The following is a 26,509-nucleotide window of genomic DNA, read 5'->3' as shown; positions in this document are numbered from 1 at the left end:
GTCACCTACAAGTGGAATGAAGCGCAGGAATCTGCTTTTCAGAAACTAAAGGATAACCTCTGCAGTGCTCCTATTCTCTCGTTACCTGAAGGCACTGACGACTTTGTGGTCTACTGCGATGCGTCTATTCATGGGCTCGGTTGCGTGTTGATGCAACGCGAGAAAGTTATTGCTTATGCATCTCGACAACTTAAGACACACGAAAGGAATTACACTACGCACGACTTGGAACTGGGAGCAGTGATTTTTGCGCTTAAGATATGGAGACATTACCTGTACGGTACCAAGTGCACCATTTACACCGATCATAGGAGTCTCGAGCATATCTTCAAGCAGAAGGAATTAAACATGCGGCAACGCCGATGGGTTGAACTTTTGAACGATTATGAGTGCGCCATCAAGTATCATCCGGGCAAGGCCAATGTCGTGGCAGACGCCCTCAGCCGAAAGGACACTATACCAAAGCGCGTGCGAGCATTACAACTTACTATTCAGTCTAGTCTCCCTACCCAGATTCGAAATGCTCAGATTGAAGCTCTGAAACCGGAAAACATCAGGGCTGAGTCCCTGCGAGGATCGAGGCAACAACTAGAACAGAAAGAAGACGGCGCCTACTATGTGGCAGGGCGCATTTGGGTCCCATTTTACGGAGATCTACGAGAACTTGTGATGGACGAAGCCCATAAGTCCCGTTATTCGGTACATCCTGGTGCAGATAAGATGTATCACGACTTAAGGACCACTTACTGGTGGCCTGGCATGAAAGCCCACATAGCAGCCTACGTTGGCAAATGTTTGACCTGCGCAAGAGTCAAGATCGAGTATCAGAAACCAGCAGGCTTACTCCAGCAACCGGAAATCCCGAAGTGGAAATGGGAGCAAATTTCCATGGATTTTGTTACAGGGCTACCTAGATCTCAACGCGGGAATGATACTATTTGGGTGATAGTAGATCGATTGACTAAGTCTGCACACTTTTTGGCCATTAAGGAAACGGACAAGTTTTCTACCTTGGCAGAAATCTATTTAAAGGAAGTAGTCTCCAGGCACGGGGTGCCAACTTCTATTATTTCTGACCGAGACGCTCGTTTTACTTCCGAATTGTGGCAAGCTATGCACAAATCCTTTGGCTCACGTTTGGACATGAGCACCGCTTATCACCCGCAAACGGATGGACAGTCTGAACGCACCATCCAAACCCTAGAAGACATGCTTAGAGCATGTGTGATCGATTTTGGCAAGAACTGGGAGAAACATCTACCGTTGGTGGAATTCTCCTACAACAACAGCTACCACACTAGCATTCAGGCAGCACCTTTTGAGGCATTGTACGGTCGTAAATGCCGATCACCTCTCTGCTGGGCGGAAGTTGGTGATAGTCAACTCACAGGCCCGGAACTAGTGGTAGATACAACGGAAAAGATTTCCCAGATCAGGCAACGCATGGCGGCAGCTCGTGACCGTCAGAAAAGCTACGCTGACAAGCGTAGAAAACCGTTAGAATTCCAGGTCGGGGACCGGGTTCTACTTAAAGTCTCACCCTGGAAGGGTGTGGTCCGTTTCGGTAAACGGGGCAAGCTGAATCCACGGTATGTTGGACCATTCGAAATTACCGAGAAAATCGGTAAGGTTGCTTATAGATTAAACCTGCCTGCAGAGCTGAGTGCAGTGCACAACGTTTTTCACGTGTCTAACCTGAAGAAGTGTTTGTCGGATGAAACACTTGTGATTCCTTTTAAGGAACTGACGATTGATGAACAGCTACACTTTACTGAGGAACCGATTGAGATCACGGATCGAGAGATCAAAACCCTCAAACGTAGCCAGATACCCCTTGTACGAGTTCGTTGGAACTCACGGCGCGGCCCAGAGTTTACCTGGGAGCGGGAGGACCAGATGAAGTCCAAGTATCCCCAGTTATTCCCAAACGAAAACCCCAGCACTGAAGCTACAACCGAATTTCGGGACGAAATTCCAAACTAACGGGGGGATGATGTGACACCCCGTTGAAACACGCTAGCTTGGCAGTGGCTGCTTCAACTTTCGGGACGAAAGTTCTTAAAACTTGGGGATAATGTGACACTCGAGGTTTTTTTCCGAACGATCACCTTGTAATATTGTGGGTGTATATATATATTATTATTAAATGGAAACGTGATTGTTGCATGATATGTGTGATATGTATGTATTATGTATATAAGAGCCGAGACTACGACCCGAGACCATGACTCGCAACCGGGCGGTTGCGAGTGGGCCGCTTGGTCTCGAGTGGGCCTTGGGCCGTAACCGGTTTGGGCCGAAACCCTTGGCTTATGTTGGACCCCCTAGTATATATATCCCACCTTTCCCCCACTTCTTTCATTTTACACACCAACACACCCCTTAAACTCTCTCACTAGAAACCCTCTCCAAACACCACTTCTCTCCTTCTCTTCTCGGTTCAAGCTTGGATCCCGGACAAGAAACTCGGACAAGTTCATCACCACTCATTCGGACACTTCATCTCCTCGGCTTCTTCCTTTATTTCGGCTCATTCTTCTCCTTCTCAACCGGTTAGTCATCATTATGTGCATAGGACTTATGTTGTGTATATGAAGTAGAAAATGCTTGGTTAGAAACATTATGCATGATTCTAGGGTGATTTGTGAAGTAAACTATATGTGAAAACCATTTATGTGTGAATACTTGTGACATGTTTAAAATGACTAGAAAATGGTAGTCTAAGAATGGGTATGGCTAACCAAACTATGCTTCTTTGTTTCTTGCAAGAATGATGATGTTTAACATAAGATTTTCGGCTATATAATGTATGTTTTCTTGATTAGCATCATGATCTTGTCAAAATAGGTGATTTTCGGTTCATAAATATGTGTTTATGTTGGCATGAAAACCCTAGAAAACTATGAACATAGGAAGAACTTGTTTGAATATGGTTTGAAGATGCAAAAATGGCAAAGTTTGATCTATCCTTACTAATATTCAGATTAGGCAAAGTGTTAGTGAAATATTATTGGTTGTTTCCTATTTTGGGCCTGAATTCTTGGTACTATTTGGACTGTCATATCTGCATCATCACGTGTACATGAAAGTGACAGATTACGACTCGCAACGACGGCATTACGACTCGCAACCACAACATTCCGACTCGAAACCACACCGTTGCGACTCGCAACCAAAGCATGACAAGTCGAAACCACGTGATTGCGACTCGAGACTACGTCGGTTGCGACTCGCAACCACAGCATGATGACTCGAGACCACGGTTACGACTCGCAACCACAGCGTGACAAGCCGAAACCACCTGGTTGCGACTCGAGACCAGCTGGTTGCGAGTGGGCTGTTCATTTTGGTTACTGGGCCCATATGTGTTTAACTTGGACTATCTGTTGACTGGATTATGTGTTGCTGTTGACTGCTTAATTACTTAGGCCGGCCCAGTAACCCACTGTTTACTTATATGCTAGTTACGTGCCTATATGTGTTTTACGTGAATGCTTGTACACCGAACCTGACCTATACCGGTAACCATGTTAGGACGTGGTGACCAACGTGATTGACAAGTAACCTAAACCTACCGAGCAACCCAAGGTGAGTTCACAATTTAAAAGCATGCGTCCCGGTGGTTTGGGACACGAGACTAACAACCCTATCCCCTGGTAAAAGGGGATACCATTTACATACCTTCCCTAGTTATTGGGAACAAAACTTACTTTTCCTTCCCGGGTATTGGGAAACCTTTTGGGTTAATTACTGTTTATACGGATTGCAACTAACAGCACTAAACGAAACTCTATCACTCAAGTCCCTACTACAAATACCGATTAGTCGCCGGGTTCAGGCGAGCGGGTTATTAGTTGATAGCGCTATTTAGGTGTTTACCAGCCTCACACCGTGCCCTGGTTTGGGACGGGCGTGAACTAATGTACTCAGAAATCCGTCAATGATGATAGAACATTGACATCGGGGCATCCTGCGGATACGCAACGGTTACCTAGTGTTCGGTATTGGAAAAATAGTTTAGTCGCTAACTTTTGGGGTAGCTCCCCAGGGCATGTATAAACGGATAAATTAACCGGTGAAACAAAGTTTTTGGTAATTAAAACTGGACAACTAGTGAACTCACTCAGCATTATTGTTGACCCCTTACTGCATGCTTTGCAGGTAACCAGTGACGAAGGAGCTTGCAGCTTGGGAAACGTGTAGTGTCTGTTCACCCTTGTGTTGGGTGTTACCTTATTTTGAAACATGAACCATGTTTAAACTTCTTTACTTAAGCTTCCGCTACTTATTACCGTTTTGAACTTAAAACTTTAAACTCTGAACTTAATATTTGCTAAGCTTATGAATAGTAAGTATTACTTTTGTTATCAACTTAAGTATTCGGTATAATTGGTGGCTGGATCCTGGTCAGTCACGCCCTCGAAGCGGGTGTTATCCGCAGGTGGATTTTGGGGGTGTGACAGTACATATTATATATCTATAATAAAAACCATGATCCAATCGCGATGCTATCGAGTAAAATCGAATACGTCAAAACATGCGCTTTCATATGTTAAACGAGTCACATAACGCATGGACTAATCCGTTTGATATATGCAATGTACCCGCGCCGACGCGCCGTAACGCTCTGGTTTAATTTCTAGTTATATTGAAAAGAAAATCTAAAGACTTAAATGTCATTTTAGTTCTTGTGGTTTGGGTCATCTTATCAGTTTAGTCCAAAGGTTTTATTTTTTTCATGTGGATCCAAAAAGGTACCATTGCCATTTTAGTCTACTGAGTTAACTTCATCTATTTTTCCTGTTAACGAGAAGGGAAATTCGGTCATTTTATATGGCTGAATCGCCCTTATAGTTAACAGAATTACATATAAAATGACTGAATTGTCCTTCTTGTTAACATAAAAAAGGATGAAGTTAACCCAGTGAATTAAAATGGCAACGGTGAAACCTTTTTAGACCCACATGCAAAAATAAAACATTTGGACTAAAATGGCATTTAACTCAAATCTAAAAAAAGATGAGAACTTCAAATACTAATTGTTAAATATTCTATTAAAAAGAGTAGGTAATTTCTTTTAATGTAATCCAAAAAACTGTAAGTTACTATTTGGATTGTTTGAAAGTTCATAAAATAAGCTGTTACAATTCAACATGACACATTTGTTTGCTTTAAATCCAAGCAAAACTATCTCGATCAAGTTTCTTAATACGTAGAATTAAGACATTATTATGTATATAATCCAGCATTTCTAGGTTAATAACCTCGTTGCTTCTAAGCATATCCCATAGATGAAAACATAGGTGAATATGAGTGGGTTGGATAACGAGTCAAAACGGTTAGATTGAGGACCCATTCATTGCCTCAAGCCATCTTAGGTGCTCGTATTTATTTTTAACTAAAGTCCGCTTGTTTGCTTCAAGTCATCTCACACCCCGCTTGCGGTATGCTCGTATAATGTATATATGTGTGGGCGCTCCGGGGCAAGAGTGAAAGTGCACTAATTTTAACGTTATATTACTAATGTCGTGAAAATAACGTTAAAAGAGGGGGATGGTTAATCATGTATCATGTGGTGGCAGTGATAGCCGAAAGACAAGGGGGTACATGCACTAATCAGCGTTTGTCTCAATTGCTGAGTGTTATGTGCCTTATGTCCAAGGCTTGATGCAAAACTACTATCAAGCCAGGGCTCTCATTATTGGAAGTAGTCTCTCTATTCCTACGGGGTACGGGGTAGAGGTAAGGTTGTCTAGAGATGAGCTCGGTACCGACCGGTACCGTACCGGTACCGAAAATCTCAAAAAGTGGGTATCGGTACCGGTACCCAATATACCCGGTACGATTTGGTACCGGTACCGAAAATCTCAAAAGTCGGTACCGAAAGTGTACCCGGTTCGGTAAATTCGGTACCGGTATCGAATTTAGACAGCCTTAGGGATGAGTAAATGGTATCGGGTACCATTTGCCCATCCCTATGGCTGTCTACATCTCACCCTCCTTAGACCCTACCGTAACTTTGCTATTGGTGGGATATAGTGAGTATGATGATGATGTTATCTTTTAGTCTTGTGAATGTGAAATGCCTCGTCCGACATGAAACAAGAGGTCACATCAAATGCGAATAGAACGTCTTAATTCCAGAAGAAATACTTAAATTACCAAAGTATGAAAATAAAATAAAGGGCATGTTTGAGTAAGCTTATTGAAACAACTTATTGACTTATTGGCTTCTTGGAAAAGTCAGGATTTTGTGACTTATTGACTTATTAGCTTTTCCCCCTCACATACACCCTCTTTGCCAAACATCATTTTAGAGCTTATGACTTTTCAAAAAGCCAATAAGTCAATAAGTTGTTTCAAATAGCTTACCCAAACATGCCCAAAATGTAAGCTTGAAAAGTGTAGAATCAGTCACCAAATTTAATACTAATTCGAAAGTTGCAAGCTTAGCGAAATAACAATACATAAAGTATCCAACACATAAGTTCCAATCCCTAGTCTCGTCACACAACCCCGATTAACCATAATTACATGTCGTCAAAAGAAAAATCTGGCTAAGCTACTTGCCCAATGCATGGATGCAGATAATGACCATCGTTTGAGTCATGCAAAACCTAATTAAACTAGATAGCTAGAGTAAATGGGGTATAGTATCCATAAGGAGCATGTGATTAGTATTACACGTTACAACCCACCCGATACACATTTTATACAGCCATCACTCAGAGGCTATTAACTCAGATAGGATCAAAATTGGTGCGGGGAAGGTAATTGATTTTTCATGGAATTGGTCCAGGAAAACTCTTCCTGATGCTATTAACTCAGATCTGGTTGACCTGGTGGAGATGCTAAAGTGCTATGATTTTGCTGATGGCAATGACAAGTGGAATTGGGTTCATGATGCAAGTGGTTTATTTTCAGTCAGTTCGGCTCGGAAACTGCTACTCTCAAAGCTGAACAAAGTGGAGAAGACCAAAGACTTTCGGTGGATAAAGTGGGTTCCTTCAAAGGTATCATGTTTTAATTGGAGGCTTAAATTAAACAAGATTCCGGTTCGTTCGAATTTAGCCAGAAGAGGTATAGAAGTGCAGGACCTTAACTGTCCTCACTGCGGTTTACAGAATGAGACAATTGATCACGTGTTCGTTAAGTGCCCTGTCGCTTCAGAGGTTTGGCGACGCGTTGCGTGGTGGTGTGATGTTAGATGGTACGCGGCTCGAAATGTGAAAGATCTTTTTGATGTCGCTTCTCAGAATGGAGGATCAAAGGATTTGCTGAAGTTAAAGACTTCTATTCTTTACTCCACCGTGTGGTTTATTTGAAAGGCGCAGAATAACAGAGTTTTTAGGAGGCAAAGTATTTCCATCGATTCTTTTATTGAGGATTGCTCGGCTCAGTTGTTTAGTTGGGTTTGCAACAGATCTAAACACAAGTCGATCAATTGGCAGAAGTGGTGTCAGTCCCCTTTGTCTTGTTTCTCTTAATGTTGTTTTTTCTTTTTGTGGTTCTGTGTATTCCCCAGCACCCTGCTGGTTTGTGTTAATTGAATTTGCCTTCCAAAAAAAAACTTAGAGGCTGTTTGTTTACCTCTTAATGAGGCTCTTAATGGTTCATATATTTTACTGGTTCAGCACTTAATGGTTCAGACCTCTTAGTGGTTCAACACTTACCATTCAGAAGTTGCCAAACAGCCCTTAGGATGTAAGGAGTGGTTAAACACTTTAGAGTGGTAAACTAAAAAACCGACCAATTAGAGCGCGCCATGTCAATGAGGCAAAAGTGTTTAAACTTTGCTGAAAAGTGTTGGCAATGGTTTAAACACTTGCTGAAGTGGTAAACTTTTATTATTATTTTTTTTTGTGCACTATTTTATTTAATATAAATAAATTTAGAATATATACATTAAATTAAAAAACAATAAACTTTCATAAATTAAATTAAAAACATCAAAGTTACACTAAATTAAAAAACAATAAAATTACATTAACATGAAACAATTTAAACTAGTCTTCGTCGGAATCGACCAAAAGATGGGGTAAATCTTGACTTGCGAGATGATCTATGAGATCGTGTTTGAGTCTCCAATGGGTGTCTTCATTCATCAACTCGCCCAACACCGTATCGTCTAGAGCCGGCTCGACCGGAGGATCCCGAATGTGCACCGGTGCTATCGCCTTTCCATCATCTTTCAAAATCATGTTGTGTAAAATAATACATGTGTACACGACATTCCTAATTTTTTTAACGGATCTTGCTCGCATCGGTCGACTCAATACACCCCATTTCGCCTTCAAAACACCAAAAGCCCGTTCGACGTCTTTTCTTGCCGCCTCATGTTGCCTCTTGAATTTCTTTTCGTTTACTTCGTGAGGGTAAGGGATCGACTTCACAAACACGAACCACGAAGGGTAGATTCCATCCACGAGCAAATAACCACGTTTGTATAAATGGTTGTTAACGTAAAATGGACATTTTGGCGTGGTTCCATTTCGTTCCGTTAAAAATAACGGAGATTGTTGTAGAACATTGATATCGTTTTGAGAACCGAGTGGACCGGCAAAAGCATGCCAAAACCATAAGTCTTGAGAAGTAACCGCTTCGAGCATAACAGTCGGGTATCGATGATCTCCTCGCATATATTGGCCTCGATACTCTGTCGGACAAAAACGCCAAACGAAATGGGTGCAATCAAGGCTACCGAACATACCTGGAAGGTGATGTTTTTCCTCATGAGCTTGGTATAAAAGTGCCATGTCGTGGCTTGTCGGTCTACATAAGAACTCTGGACCCTATATTTTGCAAACCGTGTCACAAAAATATTCTAGGCACTCGCGGGAAGTTCTTTCGGCCATATGCAAGTACTCATCGTTCTCGTCTGGAGTGTTTCCAGTTGCGAGCTGTTTAATAGCCGATGTCACCTTTTGCAAGGGCGTAAAGCCCTTCCTACCTCGCGCATCGGGGGCCTCTACAAACCACGGGTCGTTCTCTTCCACATCGGACACAATTTTTAGAAACAAACGTTTCGACATACGGAACCTATGCCGAAAGATATCTTCGTTGTACTTCGGGTCTTCGACAAAATAATCCGCCATGAGTGTCTCATGCCCCTCCTCACGTTGACGTTCAATATATCTCCTTCGGTTAGATGTGCCGGTATCTTGAAGTTCGGCTTCTTCGATGAGATTTTGAAAAAAAAGAATGCTACTATCGGATGAATCGTCGCTACTCATGGGTGGGAACCATAACGGGAGTTCATCCGCCATTTTGTATGGTAAACTTTTGGGAAGAATTGGTGGTATTTTTTGGTTTGGTTGAGTATAAATTTGAAGGTAATAGGTTAAATGGTTTAGTGTGATATTTATAGTTTAATTTTTTAAAGAAAAATTATTTTTTTTTATTTAAACGGTAATATAACCGTTAGAGTGGCCCCCACATCAAAACCATCATGTTTCCCGAGTCGGTAAAGGGTTACCGATTTCAAACCTTTGCCGCATCGCCATATTGTTGGCGGCGGTGTTTGCCGATCGGCAAACATCGTTGCCGCGTCTTCCCGATTACCACACCGTATACCCTTAGGTAGCGTTTGGTACGAAGGAATAGAAGGTGGAATGGAATGGATCATTCTCATGGAATAAAAAGAAACACGTTTGGTTATCATGTAGTAATGGAATGGTGCATTCCAAAGGAATGTAACTCCTTCCAAATATAACAATTTCCATTCCTTGGTATGAGGGTGTTTTTTTTCCATTCCTTCAAGGAATGAAAAGAAATATATTATTACTATTACTATTATTATTATTATTATTATTATTATTATTATTATTATTATTATTATTCATACTAATATTAATATATATCAAAAAAATTATTATTAATTTTTTTACCATTAATATATTATTATTATTATTATTATTATTATTATTATTGAGGCAATTATATTTTTACTGTTCAAAAAAAATATATTTTTGTCGTTTTTAATACAATTGTGTTTCGTTACTTCGTTTTTTTTTTTATTAAAATTGTACAAAGTAATGATTCATTTTATTCACATATGAGTAACCAAACATCACAATGGAATGGAATGATCCATTTCATTCCGTTGTCCATTCCATTACCTGGTTCATTCCATTCTCTCCTTCATTCCATTACCCCATACCAAACAGACCCTTAGTGGTTTAACAAGACAATCACACCGTTAGTATACTTTACACGGCATTTTATCGTTCAATTTATGATTTTTTTTTCAAATTTATAGTGTAATCTAGTTATACTTAACTTCTCTAAAACTATTTATTCAGATGTTAATGTCGTGGCTATATAAAAATAAAGTTCATTTTAAACTTTTTAGTAGCTATGTGACTTTTTGTTAATAAGAACCTATTTATTTTTGTTAGTAATAAATATGTTGAAAATATTGTTTTGTACATATCATTGATAAATTGTGTTTTATTTAGTGATTAGTAGTCTAGTTCCCATTTATGTCTTTGATTGATTTTTTACATAATATTCAGACTCCATGTTCATAGCATTGCTTCTTATTGCGACATGTTAATCCTGAATATAATCCTTGTATAGTGCATTTAAAAATGCATACCATTTTTCATTGTATTTTGCATATTTGTTGAAATGTGTGACATTTTTCTTCATGCTCGGTTTCAAATCCGCCAAGCCTGAGCTTGTCCTACCTCGGATCGGTTCGGCTCGTAAACAACCCTGCCTCAAACATGATTTACACCATCTTTGGAAATTCTTGAACGTAGAAATGAAAAAAAGTTAACCTTGTTTAAATTTAATAATCCCTTACAAGAAGACAAAAATTATTATTATCTGTTAATTAGAGCTCAGTTGAAAACTTCTTATTTGTATACTTGTATGGTATTTGATTTTTTTTTTTTTTTTTGAATGCGAAAAGGGTAGTTTTCTTGCACAGTATTTATGCTTTAAGAGAATGACAACAGAACCTGAGTAGAAATAATATTCATGTACAATAAAGCAAAGACAATTGTACCATAGTAGGGTGATGGATGGCCCTAAAAACCATTAAAAAAAAGTCCTCTTTCATTTTACACTAGACACTAGAATCAAACCACATTTTGGTGTCCCACCTAAATTGAATCTTCTTCTTCTTCTTCTTCTTCTTCCCTTACAAGAAGCCAAAAATTATTATTATCTAATCTGTTAATTAGACTCCAATTGAAAACATCTCAGTTGTATACTTGTATGGTATTTGATTTTTGTTTTTAATGTGAAAAGGGTAGTTTTCTTGCACAATACTTATGCTGTAAGAGAATGGCAACAAAACCTGAGTGGAAATAATATTCATGTACAATAAAGCAGAGACAATTGTACCATAGTAGAGTGATGGATGGCCCTAAAAACCATTACAAAACAAAGTTCTCTTTCATTTTACACTAGACACTAGAACCAAACCACATTTTGGTGTCCCACCTAGATTCACGGTTAATTAGACTCCAATTGAAAACTTGTATACTTGTATGGTATTTGATTTTTTTTTTTTTTTTTTGAATGTGAAAAGGGTAGTTTTCTTGCACAGTACTTATGCTGTAAGAGAATGACAACAGAACCTGAGTGGAAATAATATTCATGTACAATAAAGCAAAGACAATTGTACCATAGTAGGGTGATGGATGGCCCTAAAAACCATTACAAAACAAAGTCCTCTTTCATTTTACACTAGACACTTTCTCCTCCTCCTCCTCCTCCTCCTCCTTCCATTACAAGAAGCTAAAAGATTATTATTATCTGTTAATTAGACTCCAATTGAAAACTTCTCAATTGTATACTTGTATCGTATTTGTTTTTGTTTTTTTGAATGTGAAAATGGTAGTTTTCTTGCCCAGTACTTATGCTGTAAGAGAATGACAACAGAGCCTGAGTGAAAATAATATTCATGTACAATAAAGCAAAGACAATTCTACCATAGTAGAGTGATGGATGGCCCTAAAAACCATTACAAAACAAAGTCCTCTTTCATAACCAAACCACATTTTGGTGTCCCACCTAAATTGGATCTTCTTCTTCTTCTTCCCCGTCCTCGTCCTCGTCGTCGTCGTCCTCTTCTTCTTCCTCCTAAGGGTTCAACTAATGGAGATTTTGACTTCTTTTTTTGACGACGTCGCAGCATGATGTTGGCCATTACTAGAATCATCAGCAAATATTTGCGGCCATTTCATATAAGCTAGATAATATGGCGACATTCCAGGGTTCGGATATGGATGATGAACCTTGTACATAAGGTTGTAACCGAACCGATTGTCCGTGTTCATTCGTTAAGGAAATAAGGTGTTCATGAACGCTTACCAAACAAAATTTTATGTTCGTGTTCATTCATTAAGGATATAAACATGTTCACGAACAAAAACAAACACAAATAAAATTGGCGCAAGGGCGGGGGCTAGAAATGGAAGTCGAAGGGACCAACGCTGGACTTGAAGTCCTAATGGTGGAACGGAGGTCGATGTATTCATCGATGTGAATAATGCAGAAGTAAAGAGAAACGGTGTAAAAACAAGATAGGAATAGGGTTTCCTATTTTAAACGTTAGGGTAATAAATTAAATAATATAAATGTACACAAATCTTCCATGAACAACATAAACAAACGAAAATGAACGATCGTAAATGAACGAACGTTCATAACACCATACCCAATGTTCACGAACAATCGGACAAACGAGAGCTTTGTTCATGTTCATTCAATTAACTTACCGAGAGAAATTTCTTGTTCATGTTCGTTCATTTATTAAACGAACTTCTCACCGAACGGTTCAATCATGAACGGTTCGTTGAACGTTACACATTAAGAAATCTGGTTGGGCTTTGTCATCCGAATCAGGACATTTGAATGAGTAGATGGTACCTTCCAAGTGTGATCAAATAAGTAATAATTCAAATCCAAAATTGGGTATGTTATTAAGATTTAGATTGATAGTTCCATACATGGAACCCTTGTGACCCTTGTTTTCTTCTTTATATCTAAACAAATCATAAGAAACAAGTTTCTTGAATTGTCTTGTTCGACTACGAATGTCGAACCACAAAAATTTGCCACCATACGAACCATATAGGCAGGAAGGCACAACCAAGCATTATCAAGTCCGCTTTCGATAACCACATATTATCTCCATATTAATACAACATAAATTGTTAAATATCATCTCTAGGTTATTCAGATATAAAAGATAAACAGTTCTAGAGACTTGAAGACGGCCTGCAACATACCTCGCTACAATTAAGTTCCACCTGGTCAAAACAAAAGCAAAAAAATCAACTAAACGATAAGGCCATGTGTAGTGTAGGTAACACCGAGGGGTTATGTGACAAATGGCAAAAAAGTGAAATGCGAGGGTTATAGGGGGTTATATAACATGTGTGTGTAGTGGAGGATTATGTAGATAAAAAAGAGAAAACTAGTTTAAATGAGAAAACCAAAAAACTAACTAAAAAAGCCTAAAAAACATACCAATTTTTTTAAAAAATTTTTATAAAAAAAATCGCAGGTTTTTATGCATGGAAAAAAAATTTCAAAAAAAAAAAAATACATTTTTTTTGTATTGCACATGTGCACTATTACGGATATAGAGCACATGTGTAGTACACATATAATGCACATGTGCAGTACAGCAATTTTTTTATATATAAAAACTAGCGATTTTTTTATAAAAAATTGTAAAAAAAAAAAATTGGTATGTTTTTAGCTTTTTTTTAGGTTTTTTTAGTTAGTTTTCTAGTTTTCTCATTTATATGTAGTTTTCTCATGATCCTCTCCCTATGTGGATATATATGTATGTATATATATGTGTGTGTGAGAGAGGCAAATTGTTCAACCCGTTATAATTTTCGCGATGGTTCACCACTGCCGTGGTAGCGTTCGCCGGCGCCATACAGCACTATGGGGGGTGGTGGCGCGATATGAGCTGCGACTACGGAGGGTCTAAGCAAGGGTGTCAACAATACAACCTGACTCATCAAAGGGGGTGTTTGGGAATTGGAATTGGTCGAAATGATTCGTGGATAGGATAAGTCATTCTAAATAAGCGGTTTTAATTAGAAATTCCAGCCCAAACACCCCCTTAAACATGCGCGGAGGATTTTAGTTACCTCAGCATTATCGTACTCGAACCGAACAACAAAGATACAGGTGCAATCATCTTTATCATGCAACTGTCTTTCAACCCTTACAACATGTGCATCAGAATAAAGTGCATGGTCTTCATTTGCCTGATATAATACCAACAAAAACAAGAAATAAATTATCATAACCCGAATAAACTTTATTTGAAGGAATTACAGTAAAGTACACGAATAGTCCCTGTAGTTTTCTATAATTTTGGATTTGGTCCCTAGCTTTTCAAAAGTACACGAATGGTCCCGATGGTTTACACTTTGTAATGCATTTGGACACCCTATTTATAGTACGATGAGAGAAGAGTCTTTTAACAATAATTTGGACCGCATTTTATTGGTAACAGGTAAAATACTAAAAAATGTCAGCTACAAACAAAATGTCCTACTACATCATTTTATTTGAAGGAATTAGAGTAAAGTACACGAATAGTCCCTATAGTTTTCTAAAATTTTGGATTTGGTCCCTAGCTTTTCAAATGTACACGAATGGTCCCGGTGGTTTACACTTTGTAATGCATTTAGTCCCCAACTTTTGCATTTAGTCCCTAACTTGGACCTCCTGAAACCTTTAGATTTGTTGGCTGGGGACTAAATGTGTTACAAAGCGCAAACCATAGTTGTTAAAAGCCATCGCCTCTTGCGCCTAGGCCCAATTTCCTAGCAAGGCGAAGCAATTGCGCCTTAAGTCAAGGCAATTGCGCTTTAATTCTCCAGGTGATGGTTCATGCGCATATTCCAGTGAGATTCCTAGATTCTGGAGAGTTTCCGGCCAAATTCTTAAAATTCTGGCAAGATTCCAGCTAGATTTCCTACTTTTATCTAACGAAAACTATTTTTATACACTTATAAACAAGCATTTATAACTTTTGGTACTAAATAGACGATATAAAATGTTATATAATAGCTTTAGTTGTATTTTATTTGAAGAATAGTATTAACTTTCTATTATATAAAAATATTTTAAGTTTCTTTTTGTTGTGCGCTTTTTTTTTTCTCAGGCCCGCGCTTTTTTTGCGCCTTGCGCCTAGGCCACAGGCGAGACCTATGCGCCTTCAGTGCGCCTAACGCCTTTAATAACTATGGTGCAAACCAGAGGAACCATCCGTGTACTTTTAGAAAGTCGGGGACCAAATCCAAAAGTTTGGAAAACCGCAGGGACTATCCGTGTACTTTACTCAAAGGAATTATATTAACCATAAAAGCAATAAAGGGACATAAGAAATGAAAATTATACCCTGTAGCATAGCAAAAGATCTCCAACTTTGACTTTGTGGCATTCTGAAGCCTCTAAGGGGATTGACCGCTCACGTATCGCACTTCTAACATTGACCCACTCGTCTTGATCGTGACTAAAACCAGAAAATCTCACCTTAACTTCCTGTAAAAGAGCAAAGGGGTTTATATATATATATATATATATATATATATACACACACACACACATTAAAGGAGCTGGGGCGCTAAAAAAGCTGCGCCTTTTGATATTTGTGTTTGATGTTGTTGACTTTTTGTGTCAATTTCAAGCAATTTATGTCTTTTTTATGTGTGTTTTGATGATTTTGATGATGAATTTAGTTAGTATTATTATTTTTATAAGATATATAATTTTTATATTTATTTTTTAATTCCGCCTCGGTTCGCCTCGAGGCTTGCCTCATGAGGCGAAAGGAAAACGCCTCGAAATTCGTTTCCGTTTTTTTAAACCTTGATTATATATATGATAAATATATGCTATTTTGTCACATCAACCAACTATGACCCCTCAACTTTGGCATTAACCAACTTTATCCCCTCAACTTTAATAATGACATGTTTAGCCTCTCAACTTTGGTAATGACATGTTTAGCCCCTAAACTAAAACAACTTTAGCCCCTCAACTTCAATAATAACATGTTTAGCCCCTCAGCTTTAATAATAAACAACTTTAGCCCCTCAACTTAATAAACAACCTTAGCCCTTCAACTTTAATAATGACATGTTTAGCCCACAACTTTAAGAATAAACAACTTTAGCCCCTCAATTTTAATAATGACATGTTTAGCCCCTTAACTAAAACATCAAACAACTTTAACTCGCGAGTTGCTTATTTTTATCTACGATTCGAACCCGCTGCGGAGCGCGGATGGTAATCCACTAGTTATTATTAAAATAGTATGATTCTCTTAAACTACTTTGACAAACTAGTAATTTAAAATAAATTTTAAACTCTGGACAAGAAGTGTTCTGGATCACTCCTAACCCGACCTCTTGGTTTTAAAAAGCGTGCTTCAGCATGCAAGGCGATCGAGGAAACGTCTCAGCGCCTTGAGGTGGTGCTCCATGTACGTGCGGATCTAAATTGGTCAAATATAGGATCTAGAGGAGGCTGGTATGTACAAATGATTTTACTTGATTTCGGCTGATATGTATAATAGATGAGAGACACAGCTTTTGGTCGTACATAAAGCTTATTTTGCCTTACATAGAGCAAAGTCTCGCGTACATGAAACCGTCGCCTCACGCTCGGATTTCGGGACCTAAACGCCTTGAAGTGCCTCACGCTTTTTAAAACCAAGCCCAACTAGGGCTATAATCAAGCTGAGTCGAGCCGAGCCAGGCTGGGCTCTAAACTTAAACGAGCCAACTTGGCTCAGCTCGATTATTTTTATTGAGACGGCTCGTTAATTTTTTTTTCATGTTTTTTACAAATATAATAACATAAAAAACAAAAATAAAAAAACTAACACTCATTTCTAAAAAATATAAAAAATATATATACACACGTACGTATGAGCCATTGAGTTGAGCCACAAAGCCGAGCCATCGAGTTGAGCCACAGAGCCGAGCCATCGAGTTGAGCCACGAGTCGAGCCATGAGCTGAGCACCCTGGCTCAGGCTCGGCTCGATTACAAAACAAGTTGGCTCGAAAACAAAACGAGCTTTGTTTTAGCGAGTCTCGATCCGCGAGCTAAGCCCAGCCTCACCCGTTTCAGATTGTTCTGAACATTACCCATTTTGCCCCACTAAAGCTACCACCTCTACGTTAACTATTTTTGTGATAAAAGTAATTGTTGTAACAAAGTCTTACAAGCTCCCCGGTGTACATAACTCTGAAAGTAAGGAATGAAGCAACATCAAACCTGGAACCATTAGTGAAGGATATATTACATTCTTGCCACTTCAAAGTCAATTATTCATGTGGAGACCAATCATGTATCCAACTTTATTCATTAAGGTCACCCATGCACATGAAACTATTTTACAGGCAACCCAACTACGTAGATGGTTTCGCTTACACCAAATCTCGCTGAAAACCAGCTTAATGACGAACATCTAGGGCTGCAAACGAACCGAATGTTCAGCAAACAGTTCGTGAACCATTCGGCAGGAAGTTCGTTTGTTTAATAAATGAACGAGCACGAACAAGAAATTCCGTTCGTTTAGTTAAATGAACGAACATGAACAGATGTCGCGTTCGTTCATTTATGTTCGTGAACGTGTTAGTTTATGTTCGTTTGTTTTCGATAGTTCATCAGTGTTGTTAATTTTTAAATTTTATTAAAATACTTCAAAATATAAACAAAAAAAATATTTAATAAGTATCAATGTATTATATATTTTGTTCATGAACGCTTGTTTGTGTTCGTTTGTTGTCATTTATGTTGATGAACATTAGTTTGTGTTCGTGAACGTCCGTTTGCATTCGTTACCTAAAGTTAACAAACGAACACGAACAGAAAATCTTGTTTGGTAAGTGTTCATGTACAGTTTATGGACACATATATTTCCTTAACAAACGAATCGTTCGGTTCGTTTACAGCCCTACGAACATGTCATTTGAAAATGGACACAGTATAGATTAGTTTAGATATATTTTAGCCTTAATGGAAAAACTTGAGTACTTGGGTGACGTCAAATTATATTATCCCTTTCACGTCTCACAAAAAAGAATATCTCAAAATAAACGACATGTATTTACAGTTACTCACCAAGCAAGATCCTTTGCTGATAAAGCTTCAAACATCAAATCTGCAGTTTCTTCAACTCTTTGAGCTGTAGAATCAGAATGATAAGTTTCATGCTTATTAAGAGAAAAAAAATTAATAGAGTTAATTACTGTTTTCGTCCCTGTGATTTGTCAAAAATCACCATTTCAGTCCATTAGTTTAAAAATTGCGATTTCAGTCCCTGTGGTTTCACTTTCGTAACCATTTCAGTCCACCTCGTAACCATTTCAGTCCCTGTACTAACAGAATAAATGGATTGTAATGGTTACAAAAATAAAACCACAGGGACTGAAATGGTTACGAAAGTGAAACCACAGGGACTGAAATCGCAGTTTTTAAACTAATGGACTGAAATATTGATTTTTGACAAACCACAGGGACTGAAATCGCAGTTTTTAAACTAATGGACTGAAATATTGATTTTTGACAAACCACAGGGACGAAAACAGTAATTAACTCAAATTAATATTTAATTACTTTAAAACACCTTTGGGCTTCTTAGGTATTTCAGCTGCAGCACGTGCTTTTGATAAGGCAACAAAATTTTTTAGAGCAGTTGGCGAAGAGTTTATAATTGCAAGCTTATTTTTCACTACATTTGAATCAACCGCTGAGCTTTTGTTCTTAACTGCTGAAAATAACTGTCTATCAAGGAACCAGGTGTGTACCTATCGAAAAGTTCGTTAAACAATCAGATTGTTTACATAATGTAGTTAATGCATATAGAATTTTGAGTAAACTTCCGTTTTGCTCCCTGTGGTTAGGTCACTTTAACGGTTTTGCCCCAAACCTTTAAAAATAGCCATTTTACTCCCTGATGTTTTGGTTTTATTGCCAGTTTGCTCCCTGTGGGGAGCAAAATGGAAAAACAAACAATTTTGTATGGAGTTATAGGCGGGGAGCAAACTGGCAAAAAAACCGATACATCAGGGAGCAAAATGGCTATTTTTAAAGGTTTGGAGCAAAAACGTTAAAGTGACCAAACCACAGGGAGCAAAATGGAAGTTTACTCTAGAATTTTATTACTGATCTTGTGTTTGTTGCTTCAATAGAAATGAACTTTTCTAAATTAAAATATTACAATTTCGTTGAAAGGTTTAATGCATTAGCAACAGTATCTTATGAAATGATATTACAAGAGAAATTTAACGACAAATATTTGATTTGTGTATTTTGCACCAAATAGTGCTAAAAGGATGACACTTTTTTAATAACTTCTCATTGAATAGTCCAGAAAGATGGCACCTTTTATTTAGCCTTTATTTTTAGTAACTACATAACCTTCGAGTAAAATGCCATTTTCGTCACTGAAGTTTGCTAGTTTTGCGACTTTCGTCCAATGGTTTTTGTTTTCCGCATCTGGATCCAAAAGATTTGAATCTTGTCATTTTCATCCAGCTCATTGACTCCATCCATCTCCGTTAAGTCAGGGGTATTTTCGTCAGGTAAAATACTAAAAAAACGTAAGTTACGGAGAAAAATGGATGGAGTTAACGAGCTGAATGAATAATTGCAAGATTTCAAACCTTTTGGATCCAGATGCGGAAAAACAAACCTTTGGACGAAAGTCGCAAAACTGACCAAACCTCAGGGACGAAAATGGCATTCTACCTGACCACATATTTGAGAGATTTTCCAAACAAACCTGGTCCCATGTTATGATAGATTTTCCATTTCTAATAGCTGAGCCACTGCAATGAAGATAAAGGTTAACAGAAAAACTCGTAATCAAGAAACTTCAATTACGACACACATTTAAAGCAAAATTGTACCTGAACTTGGCTGCGAGTTCTTCGCAAAACTCCTGCTGTTTTACTTCTTTACCCTGCTTCCGGTAGAGGCGTTCCATTTCTAGGACCTACCAAAGAAAATATTGATATTGATATAACATTTATCACTAATGATGATGTATGTTATTTTTGTTAACCCATCCGAAAAAGGACCTCTCTCTTATGTAAATGTGTTACAAATATTAGAAGTAACATTTGATGTACAAATCACCCATCATTCAACTTTTCTCATTAAGGCCACTCATTTGAACTACTTTATAGGTCACATATCCAACTTTCATATCCAACTTTTTTTTTTTGAACGGCAAATTTGGATCACTGACGGACCACTGGAGTATCATCGTGCCACCAGCAGAACCACCCGATCATATCCATCTCCACTAGGCAATACTGCCTATACACCAATTCAGGAGGAAACCCAATAAATCTGAGAAAACCCCCTTTGTGGGAATCGAACCCATGACCTAATGGTCATAAGCCTTATCCCATCCCCAAGATACCACTAGGCTATAATGCCATGGGTACATATCCAACTCTTATGTAAATGTGTAACAAATATTAGGATTAACATATGTATCGTGTTACATTTACACCAAGTCCAGCCAAAAAAAATATCACATGATGAAAATTGAAAATGCCCTTGCAACATAGTAGAATAAGCAAGGGCATTTTAGTCATCCAGCATGTTTTTGAATATAATAATTGGTATAAAGTATAAACAAAACCACAAGAGTTACCCTTTATGGAATCACCCCAGTCTTGAAATCAAAGTGCTTTTTGTTGAGATTACAAATTGACATCATATATAGCAATTTACCACAAAAATTCAGGCAAAAGTTAGAGCAATTAACAAAGATTCACAGAAAAAAGTGCAAAACATTTGTTGAAAAAACTAATTTAAATTAAATTAAAACACACACACACACAATGCCGAACCAAAGTATCACGATCAGAAGTTAGTGATACAAAAAGTGCAGAGCACTAAACAAAATAAAACCACACACAAAATGCCTGAACCAAACTATCACGATCAGAAGTTACCAATTTAGAAAGTGCAAAACACTAAAATAAATACAACACAATGTATGAACCAAACTAGAAGTTACCGATTCAGAAAATACAGAACATTAAAAAATACACAAACACACTAAAATAAGGGTTATTGAATTTTATCACTCCCAACTATTGGGTATTTGTCGCTGGCAATGGTTGCAAAAGTCGCTAGGCGCTCCCTAGTCGGTCGACCGGGGAGTTGAGACTTGAGAGTACTCAGCCTAGACGGAGAGTACTCGGGGAGTACTCGGACATGTTAAACTATAAAGAAATTAGTTTTTGGAAATTAAATACATGTAAAATAACATAAATTTACTAACATCTATAACAAAATACGTGAAAATAATATTCATTCTTAATATGATAGGCATAGAAATTATGTTTTATTATTTTTCAAGTCAAACTCGGCCCAAGTTGACATACTAGATATGATTTTGGCCGTAGTTGACCACGTTTGACCGATTCCGAGTAATTAGGCGGAGTTAAAGAAAGTCGCCTCGGCAACCTACCTTGTAGCGACTACTCGGGGAGTACTCGGCCTTGGAAACCTTGTTTTACAACCATCTGCCACTCCCAACTATCACTTTGACTCCCACCACTCCTAACTTAACACTTTGTGTGTTGTGTCACCCAGCATGTGAACATTTCTTAGTGTTTGACTTGTGTTATTGGTGATATTAGGCCAACATTTTGTGAATTACTAATAGTTGCAGGTGAATCTGCTTCTAAAAGACAAAATGGGAGCCAAAAACCACTCAATTGGAGTGACACAACTAGGGCTGTAAACGAACCGAACGAACACGAACAAAGCTATGTTCGTGTTCGTTCGTTAAGGAAATTTGGATGTTCGTGAACTGTTCGCGAACACACGACGAACAGAAGTTTGTGTTCGTGTTCGTTCGTTAAGGAATTTTGGTTGTTCGTGAACACGAACGCAAACGAACACAAATGAACTTTAATTTTGAATATTAAAAAAGGCACCATTAATCTTAAACATTGTACACAACGAAAGTAGTTAAATATAACCATTTAAAGATTGAAGGGATGGATAATATTGGGTTCGATCGATTGGAGATAAGCTGAATGAAGGAGCGTGATATCAAAAGTGGGCGAAATATTACATATGGGGAAAGTAAAAAATTAATAAAACATTAAAAAGTTTTAGAAAAATAAACATAAAAAACCGAACACGAACGGACATAAACGAATGAACACGAACGAACATAAACGAATGAACACGAACGAACATAAAAGAACATATTACCGAACGTTCACGAACGCAGTCGAATGAACGAGACCTTTGTTCGTGTTCGTTCGTTAAGCTTACCGAACGAAATTTTTTGTTCGTGTTCGTTCGTTAAGCTAATCGAACGAACATAAACGAACTTCCCGCCGAACGGTTCACGAACTGTTCGCTGAACGTTCAGTTCGTTTACAGCCCTAGACACAACACACAAAGTGTTAAGTTCGGAGTGATGGAAATCAAAGTGATAGTTGGGAGTGACAACGGCCAATACCCAATAGTTTAGAGTGATAAAATCCAATAACCCCTAAAATAAATACAACACAATGTATGAACCAAACTAGAAGCTACCGATTCAGAAAGTACAGAACATTAAAAAAATACACACACAATGTATGAACCAAACTATACGATCAGAAGTTATCAATTCAGAAAGTGCAAAACATTAAAATTAAAAATTTTAAAATAAGAGTGAACTTTAAGGATTGTCCTTTATCTTTATACCAATTTTCAGGCGTTGTCCTTTATGTTTAAAATTCACGAGTTTTGTCCTTCATGTTTTCATATCATACACGTTTTGTCCTTTAGGCCTAACCCAGTTAGTTTTTTCAGTTAAATTTGGTCATGTGCTTTACACAAGAGGGCATTTTTGTCAATTCAAAGGTTGCAGAAGCTTTGAGCTGTAAATCTGTTGTTGAACTTACCTTTGAATTGACAAAAATGCCCTCATGTGCAAAGCATATGACCAAATTTAACTGAAAAAACTAACTAGGTTAGGCCTAAAGAACAAAACGTGTATGATATGAAAACATAAAGGACAAAACTCGACAATTTTGAACAAAAAGGACAGCGTCTGAAAATTGGTATAAAGATAAAGGACAATTCTTGAAATTCACTCTAAAAATAAATAAAAAATACACTGTCTGATCCAAACTATGATGATCAGAAGCTACCGATTTAAAAAATGCAGAACATCAATTAAAAAAAAAAAAAAAAAAAAAAAAAAAAAACTGGCTGAACCAAACTATCATGATCAGAAGTTACCGATTTAGATAAACACAAACAAAGCATAAAGTATACCATCACATCAATCAATACAAATACTATCATGATCAGAAGTTACCGATTTAGAAAGTGCAGAACAAAAGGAAATATTAGAAATATAAACACACACACACACATAATACAATGGCTGAACCAAACTATCACGATCAGAAGTTACCGATTTAGCTAAACACAAACAAAGCATAAAGTATACCATCACATCAATCAATACAAATTCTGAAACATTTATCAACAACTAAAAGTACAAATTAGCTTAAAATTTATGCCAAATTTATACAACAGATACCTCCGCGAGCGTAAATTCAGAAGAATGCTCTGTTTCTGCAATCTCCATGGCTTCAATTGCCATCGTCAATCGGCCGGTGTTAGGTGGCGGTAAACTCAACGGCAAACAACGATTCCGGTGAGAAATTGAAGGCGGCACGAAGTGTGATTAACCGTGACCGTCGTTCAGCGGCGTTTGTCTCCGTCGCCGTCGTTCATCAGCTCCGATTGACGTTGATTTGAGTGAAATTGGACTCGAAATTCGAGTTAGGGTTTCAGTCTGATTGTGACAGTTTCAGAAAACCATTTGCTGCTTAAAAGTAACGTTCAGAATATGGTGTTTTATTGTTTTGAAATAAAGTTTTTTTTTTTTTCAAAATGACTTTGGTCCTTGTTAATGGATCCCGTCCTTGGAGTTTCATCTTTATAGAGGCCTTCGACAAGGGATCTGATGTCCCCGTTCTTATTTGTTTCAATGTTGGAGTCTCTAAACATGATAATGAAAAGGGCGGTGGAGCCGAGTCTCTTTCGGGGTCTTGACCTACCAAATGGGGGTCGCACTTTATCTCACCTATTCTATGCGGATGACGTCACATTCGTGGGTGAATGGTCGGAAGGCAGTATAAGGAGCATAAATCGGATCCTTCGTTGTTTCTTCTTAAGCTCGGGCCTCGGGGCTTAAGGTGAACCTTGATAAGAGTTGTTTGTATGGGGTTGGTGTGGGCAAAGAGGAAGTGAGTTATATGGCGAGTCTCATAATGTAAAGCGAGTGCGTTCTCATTTGTCTTCTTGGGTCTTCCAATCGGATCGAATATGAAACGGATGAAGTTTTGGAAGCATATTCTCAATAAAGTTTAATTCTAAATTGTCCAGATGGAAAGCTAAATTGCTTTCTGTGGCGGGTCTGTTGGCAAAAGCGGTCCTAGAGGCGCTCCCAAATTATTATATGTCTCTTTAAAGCTCCGTTGGGGGATTTAAAAGCGCTTGAAGAGATTAAACGGAACTTTGTGTCGCGCGGGGGTAAAGGTAAGTGGATTGCGTGGGATAAATTGGTGCGTTCGTAACGTCATGGGGGTTGGGTATCCGCGACATTAAAAGTTTGAATCTAGCCTTTCTCGCTAAATGGTGGTGGAAGTTTAAGTTGAACAATGACGCACTTTGGGTGAGACTCATTAGGGCGATTCATGTCCTCGATCAGAGAGTAAAAAAGGCGTAAGGTTCACAATAGTGTAAAACTAAAATAGAATATACCGGGCTAGGATTCGAGTTATAGAAACAAGGGCCAAACCAACCACCCAAGAATGAAAATGTCGAGCGAAAACACTTGACAACCTCCTGGATGCAGCTTTTCTTGCCACCAGACCTTTCTCCATCAATTAGAAATCTGATGTCGTCACTAAACACATTCCTTAAATTGTAGCCAATTTTTGGGTGTTTATTTTTTGGTGTCTAAGCCGCATATATATCACCATTGCTCTTGATTTTCTTAACTGTATGTCTCTTAAATGTCAACAGATACACGTGTGATTTAGTTTACGAAGATTTTTCAATGCCGAGACCTCGATCAGAGAGTAAAAAAGGCGTAAGGTTCACAATGGTGTAAAACTAAAATGAGATATACCGGGCTAGGATTCGAGTTACAGGAGCAAGGGCCAAATCAACCATCCAAGAATGGAAACGTCGAGCGAAAACACTTGACAACCTCCTGGAAGCAGCTTTTCTTGCCACCAAACCTTTCTCCATCAATTAGAAATCTGATCCCGTCACTAAACACATTCCTTAAATTGTAGCCATTTTTGAGTGTTTATTTTGAGGTGTCTAATCCGCATATATATCACCATTGCTCTTGATTTTCTTGACTGTATATCTCTTAAATGTCAACATATACATGTGTGATTTAGATTTTGAAGTTTTTCAATGCCGAGAACCTAGATCAGAGAGTAAAAAAGGCGTAAGGTTCACAATGGTGTAAAACTATAATGGGATATACTGGGCTAGGATTCGAGTTACAGGAACAAGGGCCAAACCAACCACCCAAGCAAGGAATCGTCGAGCGAAAACACTTGACAACCTACTGGAAGCAGCTTTTCTTGCCACCAGACCTTTCTCCATCAATTAGGAATTTGATACCGTCACTAAACACATTCCTTAAATTGTAGCCATTTTTGGGTGTTTATTTTTTGGTGTCTAATCAGCATATATATCACCATTGCTCTTGATTTTCTTGACTGTATATCTCTTAAACGTCAACATATACACGTGTGATTTAGTTTACGAATATTTTTCAATGCAGAGAAACTCGATCAGATAGTAAAAAAGGCGTAAGGTTCACAATGGTGAAAAACTAAAATGAGATATATCGGGCTAGGATTTGAGTTACAGGAACAAGGCCCAAACCAACCACCCAAGAATGGAATCGTCGAGCGAAGACACTAGACAACCTTCTGAAAGCAACTTTTCTTGCCACCAGACCTTTCTCCATCAATTAGGAATTTGATGCCGTCACTAAACACATTTATTTAATTGTAGCTATTAATTGAGTGTTTATTTTTTGGTGTCTAATCGCATATATATCACCATTGCTCTTGATTTTCTTGACCGTCTATCTCTTAAATATCAACATACACACGTGTGATTTAGTTTACGAAGATTTTTCAATGTCGAGAACCTCGATCAGAGAGTAAAAAAGGCGTAAGGTTCACAATGGTGTAAAACTAAATGCTATACACCGGGCTTGGATTCGAGTTACTGATGCGTGCGAAGTGTAGTATATTTTTTATATATATTTTAAGCCCTTTTTACACTTTTAGCCAAGTTTTAAATTTATAAAACACGATATTTACTAACACTAAACACACATATGGGCAAGTGCACCCATCGTGGACGTAGTATAGTGTTGGTAAGATACCGAGGTCGTCCAAGGACACAAGAGCTTTTAGTACCGGTTTATCCTCAAC

The 26,509-nt window shown here is 38.1% G+C and overlaps 3 protein-coding genes across 3 annotated transcripts; all 3 read right to left on the bottom strand.

Annotated features, from left to right (window-relative positions):
- Nucleotides 1-8,006: 8,006 nt before the first annotated feature.
- Nucleotides 8,007-8,639, bottom strand: LOC110932775. The gene has a single exon (XM_022176031.1). It carries the CDS (start codon nucleotides 8,637-8,639, stop codon nucleotides 8,007-8,009), a length of 633 nt encoding a protein of 210 aa, XP_022031723.1.
- A 153-nt stretch (nucleotides 8,640-8,792) lies between these two features.
- Nucleotides 8,793-9,266, bottom strand: LOC110932774. Its single transcript, XM_022176030.1, has one exon. The coding sequence runs from the start codon at nucleotides 9,264-9,266 to the stop codon at nucleotides 8,793-8,795; it is 474 nt and encodes a 157-aa protein (XP_022031722.1).
- Nucleotides 9,267-13,094: 3,828 nt separating this feature from the next.
- On the bottom strand, nucleotides 13,095-23,982 carry LOC110935577 (protein SAWADEE HOMEODOMAIN HOMOLOG 1). The gene is made up of 9 exons (XM_022177947.2): nucleotides 23,575-23,982; nucleotides 19,910-19,995; nucleotides 19,783-19,828; nucleotides 18,625-18,805; nucleotides 18,120-18,183; nucleotides 17,219-17,270; nucleotides 15,385-15,528; nucleotides 14,124-14,243; nucleotides 13,095-13,265 (listed from the first exon to the last, which is right to left on the bottom strand). The coding sequence occupies exons 1-9, from the start codon at nucleotides 23,635-23,637 to the stop codon at nucleotides 13,215-13,217; spliced, it is 807 nt and encodes a 268-aa protein (XP_022033639.1). The 5' UTR covers nucleotides 23,638-23,982; the 3' UTR covers nucleotides 13,095-13,214.
- Between the last annotated feature and the right edge of the window lie 2,527 nt (nucleotides 23,983-26,509).

This window comes from Helianthus annuus, chromosome 4 (assembly GCF_002127325.2).
Source record: "Helianthus annuus cultivar XRQ/B chromosome 4, HanXRQr2.0-SUNRISE, whole genome shotgun sequence".
NCBI lineage: Eukaryota > Viridiplantae > Streptophyta > Magnoliopsida > Asterales > Asteraceae > Helianthus > Helianthus annuus.
This window is presented reverse-complemented; position numbering and strand designations above follow the sequence as displayed.